Source organism: Panthera uncia, chromosome D2, assembly GCF_023721935.1.
Source record: "Panthera uncia isolate 11264 chromosome D2, Puncia_PCG_1.0, whole genome shotgun sequence".
NCBI lineage: Eukaryota > Metazoa > Chordata > Mammalia > Carnivora > Felidae > Panthera > Panthera uncia.
Genome location: NC_064818.1, coordinates 54,265,546 through 54,281,473, shown reverse-complemented (window position 1 = coordinate 54,281,473; position 15,928 = coordinate 54,265,546). Strand labels below are relative to the sequence as shown.

Below are 15,928 nucleotides of genomic sequence, written 5' to 3'. Positions count from 1 at the left end.
GGGGTTCAGACCGTGAGGATCTTTGCCTCAGGGACCCTTAACTGGAGCTCCCCGGGGTGGACTCTTAGGGGCTCCAGCTCCCTCTCTTCCTTGTGGGGTCCCAGGAGAGTCGCCCTTGTCCAGCGCCACCCGAACCTCCATGCTCGTGCTGCTGGTGCCACCTCAGAACCGCGTGGACTGGTTCAGTTAGAGGTTCCATAAGGATGTGTGAGCGGAAAGGCAGGGTTGATGATAAAACAAGGCAACAAGGGCTTCGCCAGCGCTTCCCTCCCCTTTCAGAGCCTCATCTTGTAGGGCCTGCTGCTGCCCAGTTAGGCAGAGTGGGTACGGGGGTACCCAGTGCACGAGTGAGGGGCTCGTGTCTCGCAAAGACGAGGCAGAGCCAGCCCGTCCAGCTCCGAGCCCCTGGCCTCCCCTCTCTGCTGCACAGCCTGGCCTCACTCCTTGTTTTGGCCAGGAAAGCGCAGAGGGATTGGAGCAAAACAAAGCTGTGGACCCACATTAGTTCAATTCAGTTAAAAATTACTGAGTCCCCACAATGTGCTGGGTCTGGGATAGCAGAGGGGAGCAAGAGAGACAGTACTATGCTTTGTTTTTGTTTTTGTTAAGAATCAGGAACGTGTCTGTATTTATTTTTAAGGTTTATTTATTTATTTTTGAAAGAGAGAGAGAGAGAGAGAGAGAGAGAAGACAGAGAGCCCCAAGCAGGGTCTGAGTTACCAGCGCAGAGCCCAATGCAGGGCTCAAGCTCACAAACTGCGAGATCATGATCTGAGCTAAAATCAAGGGTCAGATGCTGAACTGACTGAGCCACCCAGGCACCCTTAAAAGAGACTCAAGTATGGTCTGGGAAAAAAAGAGAGAGAGAGGGAGAGAGAGAGATTATGGTCTGGAGGGGGAGATGGATGTTAACCAAAAATTAGTACTAATTACATTCAGTATAGCAATATTTCATTATAAACCTGAATTGGTGCCAGGAAGGAAAAGCATGGGGTCCTGAGAACCTGAAGCAGAAGGAACAGTCAGGGGAAGTGTCTGTAGACTGAGATGTGAAGGACAAATAGGCATTTACTGGGTGAAGACTAGAGGAAGAATATCCTGGGCAGCAGTTATAGCAAGTGTAAAGGTCCTGTGGCAGGAGGGATCTGAATAACTGAAGGTACGGCAGCATAAGTGGAGTGATAGGCAGGACTGAGAACATACAGTGCCTGTCACATGAGGTCCTGCAAAGTAGGTGCCACTTCTCATGCCCAATTTTGCATATGAGAAAACAGGCCAGAAAGTTTAAGTGACTTGCCCAAGGCCACATGATTTAAGTGGGCAAGCCAGGGTTTATTGAACCCATCTCTATTATGACACTCTGCTGTGGGCTTTCTCTTCTACACGCTGGCCTCTCAGTGTGTACTTCCTGGACCAGCAGCATCTGTGTTCCTGGGGAGCTTGTCAAGGTCCAAGACCTCATCCTCACTCTTAGAATTTGTCCCCGGACCTGTATTTATCTCCCCAGTCTGTCCCTCGTCTGGCTGCTGAATCCTTACTCTGGGAATCTGCTTTTCACTGTCCTGCCTGGGACTTCCTTCTGAGCCCCCATCTGCCCCATGGCTCTGTGCCCTCCGCTTCCCCTGGCCAGGGTCAGGCCACCAGGTGCTCCCAGTTTCGGTTTGTCTTCCCAGCTCCAGCACCCTCCCTCTTCCAGGATGGACTCTCTCAGTGTATCTCGTTTTGCCCTGACACACCCAGGCCACACTCACTTCAGGGCCTGTGACAAGGTCACCATAGGATGGTGGTGCAAAAATGAAAGATGTAGGTGGTGCCTTTGGGACTGCATGCCAACCTAGTGAAAATGGAGACGAGAAACATTACTTCACAGGGGTTTGGGAAAGACAAGACAATTGTTGACCAGATAGGAGGCCAACTGGGGCAAAAAAAAAAAAAAAAAAAAAAGAATAGCTTTGTTTGGGTTTCTGCAGTGGTGGAGAAGGCATCGCGTCCAGGGAAGTCTTCTTGTGCCCCCTAGCGAGCAAACTGGAAACTACAGTCAGAACCTTAGGAAAGAGACTGGCCAACTGTGTTTGAGGGACAAAAGCCAGCTTTCTTAAATGTTGCTAAATGGAGGTACTAGGACAGAAGCTTAAACACATGAACTCCTCCTCTCCAAACCCGTGTGGTAGGTATTTTTATCTCCATTTTGCAAACAGGGACGGTGAAGCGGGCAGGTCCATAACTTCCGGGATCCCTGGCTACGATGGTAGAAGCAGGAATTGAATCTGGATCCTTCTCCTTGCACAGTTCAAGCTCTTTCCACCCCCTCCTGTGCTGCCAGCATCCTGCATTTTCCTCAGGCTTCCAAAGCTCACCCATTTTCCTCTGGGCTAGAGGCTGGCTTCTTCCCAGGTCTTAAGTTCAGTTTCCTTTCCTCATTTTTTTTTTTTATTTTTATTTATTTTTGGGACAGAGAGAGACAGAGCATGAACGGGGGAGGGGCAGAGAGAGAGGGAGACACAGAATCGGAAACAGGCTCCAGGCTCCGAGCCATCAGCCCAGAGCCTGACGCGGGGCTCGAACTCACGGACGGCGAGATCGTGACCTGGCTGAAGTCGGACGCTTAACCGACTGCGCCACCCAGGCGCCCCTCCTTTCCTCATTTTAATAGCGTGGGCTGCTCCGTCCGGTGGGCTGGCCCTGGCTGGCTCCACACCCACCCCTGGACCCTTACCTCATGGAGGGGCTCCTGATGTTAAATCTCCTGCCTGCCTGGGGGCAACATCTTTCCTCTGTAAGCTTTGGAGCCCCAGAGCATTGCCTAAAAGGCCGTTGGATCAGAGCCAACGTCTCCCCTCTCCCGTCTAACCTGTCGCCTCTGGCCTGCAAGGCTTTTTCCTGCAGACACATTTCCAGCACCTTCCACTCCAGGCAAACCTAACTACTCCTGGGTTGCTCCAGGCTCTACTCCACCTCTTGCCTTTGCACACACTCTTTCTGCCCTTCTTTCCCCACTTAGCTCCTGCTGTGAGTCCTTATAGAATTGCATTTCCTGAACTGTACTTTGATACAATTATAAGACACACTTGAAACCCATTTATTATAAGGATCTAGTGTTATTGATTAGGCCACCCTGTCATTTTTCATAAAGATCCCTGGAGAATTCTTGTCTCATCTTAGTACCCCAAACAACTATACTCCTGAGAAACCGGTCCTCTTAAATTTATACACATATTGGGAATGCTGTTACCAGACCGGTTTCCCCCATGGACGTCAGCTCTCGGAAAGCCTAGAGCTCACGCTTTGCCCTGGACCTGACATCATGGGTGATATTGTGCTGCATTCTTGGTGCCCGCCATTGATTTTTCTTCTCTTTGCCCCACTTTTCACTCTTGCTCTCTTGCTGTTTTGTAAAGCCCTATAAGCAGCCTTAAAGCCTTTCTGGAACAAGGTTGGCTTAAATCAATAAACTGATCGATACAGATAAAAAAACCTCCCTTGCAGGGTTGTGGAGAGGATTAAACGGAATAATGGATGTGAGTTGATGGCCCAGAGTTCCCTCCCAGGCCTGGCTGAAGGGTGAGCTGCCAGCTGGGGCCAACAGGACTGTCCTGCTGGAGGTCCACGCCTCCTGTGCACCCTCTTGTCTTCCTGAGTCTGTAGAAGTCTCCAGGCCGCTGCCCCTCCCTGCTCTTGTCTTGCCCTCACAGTTTCTGTAGGTGGCTGGGTGGTCCCGGCGTGGGGTCTTGAATGAGATTGCACTCGCGATGTTGGCTGCGGCTGTGTCTTAGTCTGTTTGGGCTACTGTACCAGAAACACCATAGGTTGGGTCGTTTATAAACAAGAAATATTTATTTCTCACAGTGCGAGACATTGGGGAGTGCAGGAGCATGGTGCCAGCAGACTGGTGTCGGGTGAGGCCCCATGTCCTGGCTCACAGACTTCGGGGCTCACAGCTGTGTCCTCCCGCGGCAGGAGGGAGCTCTCTCAGACCTCCTTTATGGGGCCTTTCATCACACTCACCAGGGCTCCACCTTCATGACCTAAGCACTCCCGAAGGCCCCACTTCCTAACACCGGCACATTGGGCGGTGGGATTTCAGTGTCTGAATCCTGAGGGCAGCGTGTGGACCATAGCCGGCTGCAGAGTCGGGAAGTGACTGAGGCCGGAGAATCTGTTTCCTTGATGACTGACTGACGTTGCTGGCAGCCGGTGCTGGCTATTGGCAGGAGGCCTCAGTTCCTCCCCATGTGGGACTCTCCGGAGAGCTGCTTGAGTGTCCTTGACGTGGTGGCTGGCTTCTCCCAGAGAGAGTGATGAGAGAGAAGTCGTGTGACTGTGACCCCCTGAGCGCTGGCAGTCTTTTGTTTACTTGTGTGGCCTGTACAGCCCTTGTTCCCAATTCTTTTGTTTACTATGCTGCCCGGTGTCAGCGTCTACCTAAGAAGAGGTAGAGATCAAGGTCACAGGGTGTATCACCTGCACTCTATTATGTGCAGCAATTACTTGCATAACAGGAACTGGGCAGGGGACAGAGCTATGTAGGCAAGGAAGAGGTGATAATAGGATTAGGCAGATGGGTAAAGGCTGAAGTGCTCCCCTCTCCTCTCAAGATGGAGGGGCCGGGGGGAATTGCCGAGAAAGGGGAAAGTGGGGCGGGTAGCATGGATGGGGAGGCCAGGGGCGGTTCTGGGGCAGCTTAAGTCAGTGGGGTACAGAGAATGTCTCCAGGAACACAGACAGACTAAACGGGGGCCAGAGATGCGCACTGACAACTGAGATCAAAGACTCTGGGAAGAGGGAAGACTGGCACGTGGGGTGGGGGAAGGAGAGGAAGGTGGACCCAAGCGTCACCCCAGACCCACTGCCACCTGCCGGCAGGTGGATGTGGACGAAACAACTGCTGCATGGAGGGATGGAGACAGCCAGTTATGGTGAAGCGGAGCACAAGCTGTGATGGGGGATTGTATGCAGTTTTGGAGGAGAGAAGTGTCTGTGCCACAGGCTTGAGATGCCTTCCTTCAAGGGGAGAGAGAACAGGGAATGGGAGGTGTTGATGGCGATGAAGCCCCTCCAGAGCACAGATGCCTGGGGCCAGTTAGGGGGCTGGGGGGCAGGAGAGGCTGGGGTTTGGAGGGGAGGGAGCTCACACTCTATGCAGGGGGACAGGGTTGGTGGGGACAGTCCTTGCCAGGCTCATATCCACACTTTGCACACAAGGACACTGCAACTCAGGCAGGAAAGGGGCTGACTGACAGATACACAGCCAGGGAGCTGGGATCTGAAGGGCCCATGCATTCTACCGTCACGCTTCTGTTTACTGTCTCAGCAGGAAAACCCAGATGGAGTGGTGGTGGCCCTCATAGTCCAGGGACTGTGTGCTGGGGGGCTGGCAGTGAACCATAAGGGCTGTGGGGTGAATGGCTGAAAGGAAGGATATGGTCAAAGCCCTGTGGGGCTGGCCCAGAGGGGGCTGGGGGTCTGTGGAGCTGTCTAGCATTGGATCCCATGTTGTGGACCCTGAGGGCACATCTGATGCAGGGCTCTCCTGTAAACCACCTGGGTCCCCATCCTGGTTTAACCTTGGGCAGATTGCTTCACTTCTTGGAGCTCAGGCCCCTCCTCTGCAAAATAGGGGAGGACATCCATTCCCCCACTTCCAGTGCCTGCTCCTAGGGCAGCTGTGTGAGGGGTGGCTCCGGGAGGGACCTTGACTGCCTGGGCTCAGATTCTGGAGCCACCACTCACCAGCTGTGTTCCCTTGAATTTTTCAAAGCCTCCTTTTTATCTTTTGGAAAAGGGGGATGGTAATAGTATTTTCCCCGTGGTTAGTGCAAGGTCAAGTGGGTTCCTGTATGTGACATGTTAGGCTATGCTGGCCTGGGGGACATGCTTGGAACACAGTGGCTGTTGATGCCACTGCAGTGGTGAGGGAAAAACTGCCCTGCAAAGGCAGTAGTAAGGATGTTGTAAAAGTCTTTGGTAAGGATGCTGAGAGAGGAAGGGAGAGGCTGGTGGACAGGTGCCAGAGGCCCTATCTGCCAGCAGAGCTAGAGGAAGTGTCCAGAAGCTGGTCTGGGAACTTGCAGAGGCTGGGGATTTGCAGAGTCCCTGCAAGTCCTCCTCCCTCCATCAGGGCATTAATAATGGGGAAACGGCAAAGTCCTTGGTGACCTCTGCCATCCAAGTTGCAGGGCAGGGATGCAGCACTGTGGCCCCCCGCCAGTACGAGAAGCAGGTTCAGGGGCCAGACTCCGGTGTGGGTTCAGGCTCTTGGAGTCGGCTCTGCTGATGGCAGGCTCTGAGCACAGGATCTGGAGTCAGACCTGGCCTGGATTTCGTGACCTGAATCTGCCACATGCTGGCTGGGTTACCAGTGGTGCCTTCCTCCCGAGCCTTGTTCCTCCTCAGCAAAACAGAGAGTGAGTCGTGCGTACCACAGGCCCCAGGGTGGCGGTGGGCTTATTAAGAACCCCTCTTGGCTTGCTCCTTTACAGCCCTGGCTGATGCCGTGGGGGCTGAGCTGACCTCCCTGGGATCTGGCAGAGGAGTAGGTCACGGCCGCCCCAAGCTTGTCTCTCCAGCTGCAACCCCCTCCCTGCAGAGACAGGAGGCGATTGGGGGCAAAGCTCCCTCCAGGGCAGGGAGCCTCTCTCCAGCTCTGTCATTCATTCATTCATTCATTCATTTATTCATTCAACAAACACTTGCCTTACTGAGCACTGTCTTGGGTGCTGGAGCACTCTCTGGCCATCCTGACCTCCCTGACTCATCAGGGCACTCTGGAGAAGTCTCCTCTGATCGTGTTTTTCTCCCTCTGGCTTTATCCTCTCAGGGACCTGAGTGAGAACACCATCCAGGCCATCCCCAGGAAAGCCTTTCGTGGAGCTACAGACCTCAAAAATTTGTGAGTCCAGGCCTGGGAGGGACAAGGGTGGAGGGGCTGGAGGGCCACCCCTGCAGCATCCTGTGCATCTCCCCTAGCCCTGTGGTCCAGGCAGACAAGGAGCTGGTGTGGGCTCTGAGATGACTGACGGTCTTCTGGAACAATCTGGGGTCGAAGGAAACAGGCAGCCTTTGGGGACTGGGTAGAAGGGAGTGTCATGGACTGTGGGTGCTTAGGTGAGGTCCATTTAAATGGCACAGCCTCTATGCTCTTGCCCTTCAGCAGATTGAGAGAGCTGGGTTTGAATCTTCTCTTCCAGGTACATATTGTGTAAGTGGTTGCAAGTCAGTTAACTTCTCCCATGTACCTCACAGGCTTATTCTGAAGTTTAAACGAGACATGGAAATAAATACACTCTGTCCAGTGCTATTTAAATGTAATGGTTTAGGGGCACCTGGGTGGCTCAGTCGGTTCAATGTCCAACTCTTGATTTCGGCTCAGGTCATGATCTCACGGTTTGTGGGTTCAAGCCCCACGTTGGGCTCTTTGCTGACCGTGCAGATCCTGCTTGGGATTCTGTCTCTGTCCCCCTCTCTCTGCCCCTCCCCTGCTTGAACTCTCTCACAAAATAAATAAATACACTGAAAGAAAAAAAAAAAGAAAAGCTTAAAAACAAATAAATGTGACGGTTTATTCCTACTACTCAAATTTGTTCTGGTCCAGGCGTCCCACCTCCCCGAGCTCTGACTGCAGCAGGGATGGCAGGTGCCCAGCCTGTGTCTTGCTCCCTGACCCCATGTTTGTAGTAGACAGCGGAGCATGGCATTCTTTCCCAGGGGACCCAAGTCACAGCTCCGGTTTATTCCAAAGGCAGCATTCCAGGTGGCCACGGCTAGTCGGCCTCGCTTGGCACTCAGGGTGAAATCTGTTTGCCAGCGCTGGCTGCCGTTGCTCCAGGGAGAGGCTGTCTCATTTTCTAGCTGCCAGCACCCTCTAGGTGGTCTCCACGGCGGGGGCACAGACGCCTGCTCCCCAAGAGCCTATGCCGACTTAGGTGAAGGAATACAATACAACTTTTATGTAGATGTGTTGTTTTAACTGAATCAGAAAGAATTGAAACTTTTATTAGTACGGTAAAACCTGGGTTTGTGACAAATGCATTCGGGAAACGTGCTTGTAATCCAAAGCGCTTGGACATCAGAGCGAATTTCAAGAACTGTCGGTCAGCTGTGATCACATGGCGTTAGCCGTCACGTACTGCTTGTATTGCAAGACATCGCTCGTTTGCCAAATCACAATTGACCAGAAACATTTGCTCGTCTTGCGGAACACTCGCAAAACAAGTTACTCGCAATCCAAGGTTTTACTGTAGTTGCTATTTGGATGAACGCACGTGTACTGAATGAGTGGGGCCAGGCCTCTCTTTTTTTTTGTTTTTTTGTTTAACTAATGAGTGTTTGATCAAAACACATGGACAGACACCCCTGCTCTAGGCAACATGCATTCCGGTACAACTTTCCTTTGCTCCACAGACAGCTGGACAAGAACCAGATTAGCTGCATCGAGGAAGGGGCCTTCCGGGCTCTGCGGGGGCTGGAGGTGCTGTAAGTAGAACGTGGGAAGGGCAGCAGAGGCCGCAGAGCCTTGCTAATGCGGGAGCGGAGGCCCAGGCAGCTGGAGCTGGGCCAGGAGCAGCACAGGAGGTGTCCCGGGACATCCCGGGGGGGCAGTGCTAGGCCCAGGGCAGAGGCCATGCTCTCTGCTGCCCTAGACCCGCCACCCAGGATGGGGGTGGGGCACATGCTCACAGCATCGTACCTGCGGCCGGTGACCCAGGCTTACCCTGCTCACATGGAGCCCAGGGAAGTGTCTGTGTCTTCCAGGACTTTCTGACACATGAAGCAGGAATGACTCCCTGTCTCCCTCTATGAAACCCCACCCTGGGGGTTTCAAACTGGCTTAAGCCTGTGGGCAGCTTTTCCCTCTCCCTGGAGTCCGTGGCTGCTGCCTGTTAGCCTCTGGCCCACTCTGGGCTATCCCTGAGGGTGGCTCCGTGTCACAAGCTCTTCGGCGGGCGAAGCCTCCGGGGTCCAGCCCGTGGATCTGGGTGTGAGAGTCTGTGTGCTTGTCAGAGAGCAGTCCTGTCCCTCCTTCGCACGTAACTTCCTGCTGCATAGATGCCAACTGACTCTGCTTTCCCCTGGTCAGGACCCTGAACAACAACAACATCACCACCATCCCCGTGTCCAGCTTCAACCACATGCCCAAGCTGCGGACCTTGTGAGTCAGCTCAGGGGCAGCCTAGAGCCCGGCGGGCGAGCACAGGCTGGGGCCCCGGGTGGTGGGGAAGGGGGCAAAGGCTTCCACAGGCAGGAGAAAGGGCTCCTTCTCTGCATTCTCAGTGGTCATCCCAGGCTGGGAGTGTCAGAGCCATCCCAGGCTGGGAGGGAAGTGAGCTAAAATGGAAGGATGTTGAATGTCTTATATTTGGTTTCAACTTGGAGAACAAGTGCTTTGTTTTTGTGTTTGAGAATGAGGTATGCGATTCTGGGCAGTGGGTCTGTGTGAGCTCAGTGAGATGAATTGTTGGCTGGTCACACTGCAGCCAGCGGCTGCCCCTGAGAGAGCTGGGGGGCGGGGAGGGGCAGCAGCCAGAGGAGGTGTCCCCCTGCTGCAGGTAATCCCCATCGGTGTTCCTGCTGTTCGGCTGGGGGCTGGGGGCCCAGGGAGGTGGGTTGTGAGCTGCGCTGTCTCCCTGTAGCCGCCTGCACTCCAACCACCTGTTCTGTGACTGCCACCTGGCCTGGCTCTCCCAGTGGCTGAGGCAGCGGCCAACCATCGGGCTCTTCACCCAGTGCTCGGGCCCCGCCAGCCTGCGTGGCCTCAATGTAGCCGAGGTCCAGAAGAGTGAGTTCAGCTGCTCAGGTGGGTGCAGGCCCTTGACTGCCCATCACCTGCCTCCTGTTACCCCCACATCTCATTCCCTCCCCCCACATCTCATTTCCTCCCCCCACATCTCATTCCCTCCCATTACCTCCTGTCACCATGCACTAACATCTGGCCCACCCATGACCTCTCTTTGCTCATCACTTCCTTTTTCTACTCATCACCTACTGTCCTTATCCACCACTGCCTGGACCACTCACATCTCCGGTCCTTACCCATTATCTCCTATTCCCATCCATCACCTCCTGCCCCCACCCATCTCCCCCTCCTGCCCCATCCCTTATCTCCTGTTCTCACCCATCACAAAAACATCATGTCCAAGAATATTCAAGACAGCTTCTTTTCATAACAGCCCAGAGTTGGAGACAACCCAAATGTCCACCAGCAAGAGAATGGATTAACTAATTATGATATATCCATGTAATAGAATACTGCTCAGCAGTGACAAGGAACAAACCATGGATACGCACAACCACATGGGCAAATCTCACAGATTTTATATTGAGCGAAAGAAGCCGGACACAAAGAGGACCTGCTCTCTGATTTCATTTATGTCAAGTCCACAAATAAGCAGAACAGATCTTTGGAGACAGGTCTCAGAATAGTGGTAACTTGGACAAGGGGCATGGGGAACCCTTCTTAGATGACAGAAATGTTCTATGTCTGGGGACGGCTCTGTGGGTGTATCCATAAGTAGAAATTCAGCCGGATCTCCACTTAAGATGATGCACTTTAAATGTCGTACTTCAATTTAGAAAATTTATACCAGTCAGTAGGCTTTATCCTGGTTTTACCACCTATCAGCTGTGTGATTTTCCACAAACTAATACCTATCAAGGGCTCAGTTTTCCCACCTGTAAAATGGCCACAATAACATCACACTCCTCATGGGTTCAGCAGTAGCATTAAATGAGTTACCACGCGTGTTAACATCGTTGCATGTGGCACAGAGCGAGTGCCCCATGGACATAGTCCTTGTCATTCTCTGGTGACCAATGAGGAGACTCAAAGCGTTGAGTGACGTGGACTAGAACCTGGAGCTTCGGAATTTAGGCCAGGATTTCCTAGCGCGTGAATCACACTCTCATGCAGCGCAGTTAGATCCAGATTCAAGTTCAGCAAACATCTAGCAAGTACCTGCCATGTGCCAGGCACCCACAGAGTCACATGGTAGTCCCTGGTGATCTCCTCCGGTTCATCCTCAGTCAGAAAGACACATGTGCTCTGTATAATAATGCTGTATCTGGGGTGGGAGGTGTTGACATGGGACACCCCCAGATCACAGCCCACTGCTTCCTCAGGCCAAGGAGAAGCGGGCCGAGTGCCTTCCTGCACCCTGTCCTCTGGCTCCTGCCCGGCCATGTGCACCTGCAGCAATGGCATTGTGGACTGTCGTGGCAAAGGCCTCACCGCCATCCCCGCCAACCTGCCTGAGAGCATGACAGAGATGTGAGTACAGGGCAGGGAGGGTGCTGGGGCACAGGTGCTTGGGCCGGCCTGGCTCTGGCGGTCCAGGGAGGAGAGAGAGCAGGGCTCTACTGCAGGGCTTGCCTGAGGCCCCTCTGTACAAAGGGAGGAGATACAGTTAGCCTCAGCTGGGCTGAGCCCTTTGCCCAAAGCTGGACAGCTCTAGAGGGCTGGGGAAGGGGTGACTCTCTGTGGTCCATTGTCCAGCCCAGCTGAGTCCACTGCAGTCGGTTTCTTAGTATTAGCCTGATTTATGGGCCCCTTGCAGCCACCAAAGCCTGAGATAATGGGCTCCAATACAGCAGTGTACCTTTCCCCTGTTTGTGCCAGCCCATCTACTCCAGACGGAGGATGGGAACAGGGGCAAAGGGCCCTGTTTGGGCAGGTGATTCCAGCAGGCAACAGTCAGGACTGGGGTAACCTGACCCTGGGCTTCCTCTGTGTTCTCTCTCTGCAGCCGCCTGGAGCTCAATGGGATCAAGTCCATCCCTCCCGGAGCCTTCTCTCCCTACAGAAAACTGCGGAGGATGTGAGCACCTCGCACTGCTTCCTGGGGGTCAGCTTGGGGCAGGAGGAAAAGCCTGGAGCAGGCAGCCACAGACACGGGGCAGGTCTTGACTCTACCTGCCCAGGTCATCTGTGACATGTGGATGGTGGTGCTGTGACCCCGTCATAGGGTTATCATGAGGCCTAAATGGGGTGTTGAGCCTGAGTCTGGCACATGACCAGAGCTGACTGTCACCCTCCTATTTCAGCAGGGGCACTACTAGGACATGAGAGGCGGTGTAGGGGAAACTGGGATGCGGGGTAAAGCTTTATCAAGAAAGGAGACCAAGGCTGGACTTCCTGGCCTGAGCATGACTCTCTCACGGCACGGGGAAATAGTGGCATTTCAGGTGGATGGGAGAACTGGCCCCTCATTTTCCTAATGTCAAAGAAATGTCTGCCCTCCCATGGCATCTGGGAGGAGGGGCCAAGCGGGAGGAGGGGCTTGGTGGCCACCGCGGGATTCAGCCATCTTCCCTCCTGTGCACTTTGCAGAGACCTGAGCAACAACCAGATTGCAGAGATCGCTCCCGATGCCTTCCAGGGCCTCCGCTCCCTGAACTCGCTGTGAGTATCAGTGCAAGTCCGCCAGGGTCCAGGGAGCCCCCGCCTGTGTGCTGTGGCCACTCTGATGGGCGCTGGAGGGGGATGCTGTGCCCAGCTCCCCCTTCCTCTCTGGTGGACGCTCTGCAACTGGGAAGGGGTGGAGGGAATCCAGGGCTGAGTGCCTGGAAAAGCCAGGCTGAGCTGTTGCCCCTGGCAACTCTGATGCTCTTCCTGCCACGAAGGGGATTTTCCCAGCATCCTTTGCTACAGTCTTCTGACTTGGCCCAGGCTTCCTGTTGCCCGCCGCCCCCCCCCCCCCCCCCCCCCCCCCCCCCCCCCGACAGAGGCCCAGCACTCTAAGCTCCTAAACCTTCCCAGCTCACATGTAAGGGCAGCCACTCCCAGCTCCAGTTGTGACAACTGTCACACCTTGTATCTTTCCTCCCAAATGTGCTCTGATCCCAGGTTGCGGTGGGTGATGTGAAAAAAGCATTTTCCTCCACTTCTGTCCATTTTCCTTCCCTGGAGGGTTTATTGTGTGTGTGGGGGGGGAGGGATTGGGGGGTGAAGGTGGGGGTGGGGTCCATCAATCTACAAAATGTCATGCAGCTTCAAAAATGTTACTTCATCTCTCCTTTTCCCGGTGCCCTTGCTTGTACCCCAAGTTCACCAAGTCTCTTGCTGTCGGAGGTCTATGCAGAGAGTGCACTGTAGCTGGGCGAGTTCCCCATTGGTAGGGGCCTTTTGTTACTCTTAAGAGTTAGTGTTTCTGCTTGTCCTTGGCAGCAATGGACACATGCCTTGTATAGATTAGGGGCCTGAGAAGTGAGATAGGATGGAACTCCCCCTTGGGGAGTGCGTGAGGCTGCCAGCTCAGTGCCTCTCTGTGAGCCTTATTCTCTTGGAGTAGAGTCTGAGCTAGTGGGTGGGACTGTTTGTGAATGGCACCCTGTAAGTTGTGCAGTATACAACCTACACGGCTGTACCTGACGGCCTGGTGATGAGTCTCTATCATTGGCTGAGGAGATCAGAATCTGGAGGTGACCTGCCAAAATGCAATAACATTTAAGTAGGTTCCTGTTGCTCGTGGGTACCTGGTCAAAGCCATCTCCCCACCATCTGGGAACTTTTGTGCTGATGTCGTGTTAACGGACCTCATTGACAGCATCCATCTTGGCAGACCCTGACCTTGTCTCCCTGCTTCAGCCCCTGTCCCCTCCACTCTGTTCTCCACCGAGCATATTGAGGGATCTTTCCAAATGCAAATCTGATCATGTCTCAGAGGCTTCCTGGTGCTGGCTGGGTAAAATCCAAGCTATTATTCCATTTGTTTCCCCTGAGCCACACTGAACCCCCCCCCAGGGGGAGGGGCAACCTGGACCCCACCGTAGGGCCTTTGCTTCTGCCATGCCCTCCTTCAGGAAGGATCTTGAAGCCATGTATGAAGAGACCACATATACTGTTTTTACTCAGCCTGAATCGTTTACAGGGGTGGCTTATGGGGGCTGCTTGTGATATTGGGCAAGTTCCCAAGCCCCGTTGGTACTTCATCCTCTGCCCCAACCCATTCTTGCCTGCATGGCTTTTTTGAACCTTTGCTTTTTTTTGTATCATACACCAGAATTCCTGCTCAACGCAGAGAACTCAGGTATGACACCCACTCGCACCCCACCGCCCAGATCTCAGCTTGGCTAAACTGATCTCTTTCTTTCTGGGGTGTTTTCTGTTGCTTGACGTCAGAGCTCATTCCACACGTGCCGTCTGGCCTTCCTGTTCTTTTTCCTATAATCCTCTGAAAATATGTTAATTATCCTGCTCATGGGATTTTCTCCTCCTTGAACCTTTTAGATCCAGGGCCGGGTTAATTTCCCATGAAGTTCCCCAGAGGGCCCCTTTGCAGGCTTCTGGGGGTTCCATGTGTGAGGCAGAGAGCGGGTTATTGGGGGGGCTGCTCCTACAGTAGCGGGGGATCACTGCTGCCTCTAGCCCATAGGGTACCTTTTGCAAACTACAAATGGGGAACCCTTTAGGAACACACCTTACTGCCACCTGCTGGCAACTTGTTACAACAAACTGACACCACCACGCTGTGCCCTGTGAATGGCTTAGCAGTGGTGCCCGTTGTGTGGGTGTGACTGGCAGAGCCCTGTCCCTCCTGGTGGGCTGTCCTCTTACTCTCTCTCTTTCTGCTGCCTTTTGTCTCCAGGGTCCTGTATGGGAACAAGATCACAGACCTCCCCCGGGGTGTGTTTGGAGGCCTGTACACCCTACAGCTCCTGTAAGGACCCATCTGCAGGTGTCCTTGGGTGGCGCCCAGGGAGGGGGCTAGTATTCCTCTGGCTTCTCAGACTAGCCTTGTCAGCCTCTTTGGGGTGTGGGACTCGTTGGGGCAAGGAGCTTGGATGATGGCAGAGCCGGGGGTGCCATGGGTGACTCTGGGACTCTGGCAAGGCCAGAGAGGGAGGTGGGGTCAGGTTAAGAGCTGATCACAGGACGCCTGAGCTGAGAGGCTCCCGCGATGCAGCCTGTGTTCCCAAGGAGGTCAGCATGGCTGGGGACAGACTTGACTCCTGCAAGGGGACATCCAGACCCAGCTCAGCCTCCTTCAACCATGAGAGTTCAGGCAAGGGTTCTCTCCCAGAATCTGAGAGGCACGGAACCTAAATGCTCCATCTCAGATACTTGGAAACCCGGCAGACACTGGAAAGGAGGGGAGCCCCCAAAATGTCTTTGGGAGGAGGCCTGACCACTGTGCTCTTTGCTTCCCAAGAACCCCATGAGCACTTGTAGCAGTTGCTTGAAAGGGAGAGGAGCAGTGGAACAGGATGATCCCTCGCTTAGAGAGGGCAGTCGGACTTCTCGGCTTCCTGTATGGAGTAGACATGCAGAGGGCCAGACCCCCTGCACTTGCTCCTGTGCTCTTCTCCCCGAGACAATGCATGCTTCGTGCCGGGAGGTGCCCAGGGCATGTTGATGCAGCTGGATCCGCGCCTCTCCCCTCACCAGCTGGCCCTGGTCTGCCCACAGGCTCTTGAACGCCAACAAGATCAACTGTGTCCGGCCCGATGCCTTCCAGGATCTGCAGAACCTCTCGCTCCTCTCCCTGTATGACAACAAGATCCAGAGTCTCGCCAAGGGCACCTTCACCTCCCTGCGGGCCATCCAGACCCTGTGAGTGCCCTCTTGCCCTCCTCCCCTCAGTCCCTGCACCTGCAGGAAGACTTAGGGGGAGGCGACAGCCCCCCAGGGACAGGCAGCTGTCTTGCCCTGTGCCTTTTGCTCACCAGGATGGCCTCTCACAGAGGAAAGAGCACAGATTTGGGATTGGATAGTCCTGGGTCCAAATCCCAGCTATGCCTCTTATTAGCTGTGTGACTCTAGGCAACTTAATTTAGCTTCTCTGGGCTTCAGCTCACTCATTCATAAAATGAGGATACTATTTTCTTCAGGGGTTGTTATGAGATAAAAGGGGATGTTTGTACAGAACTTAGTTCATTGTAAATGCTCCTTAAATGCTGGCTGTAATTAATAATAATAATAATATCAATTCTAAGA

General features: G+C 53.9%; 1 protein-coding gene across 1 annotated transcript in view; it reads left to right on the top strand.

The window, feature by feature from the left end:
- The window catches only part of LOC125933144 (slit homolog 1 protein), a 169,830-nt gene that overhangs the window by 109,455 nt on the left and 44,447 nt on the right, over positions 1-15,928 (top strand). The window contains exons 5-13 of the mRNA XM_049646006.1: positions 6,818-6,889; positions 8,401-8,472; positions 9,077-9,148; positions 9,630-9,793; positions 11,122-11,263; positions 11,739-11,810; positions 12,323-12,394; positions 14,580-14,651; positions 15,401-15,544. Coding sequence (XP_049501963.1) covers positions 6,818-6,889; positions 8,401-8,472; positions 9,077-9,148; positions 9,630-9,793; positions 11,122-11,263; positions 11,739-11,810; positions 12,323-12,394; positions 14,580-14,651; positions 15,401-15,544 — 882 coding nt within the window. The remainder of the gene's footprint in view (positions 1-6,817; positions 6,890-8,400; positions 8,473-9,076; positions 9,149-9,629; positions 9,794-11,121; positions 11,264-11,738; positions 11,811-12,322; positions 12,395-14,579; positions 14,652-15,400; positions 15,545-15,928) is intronic.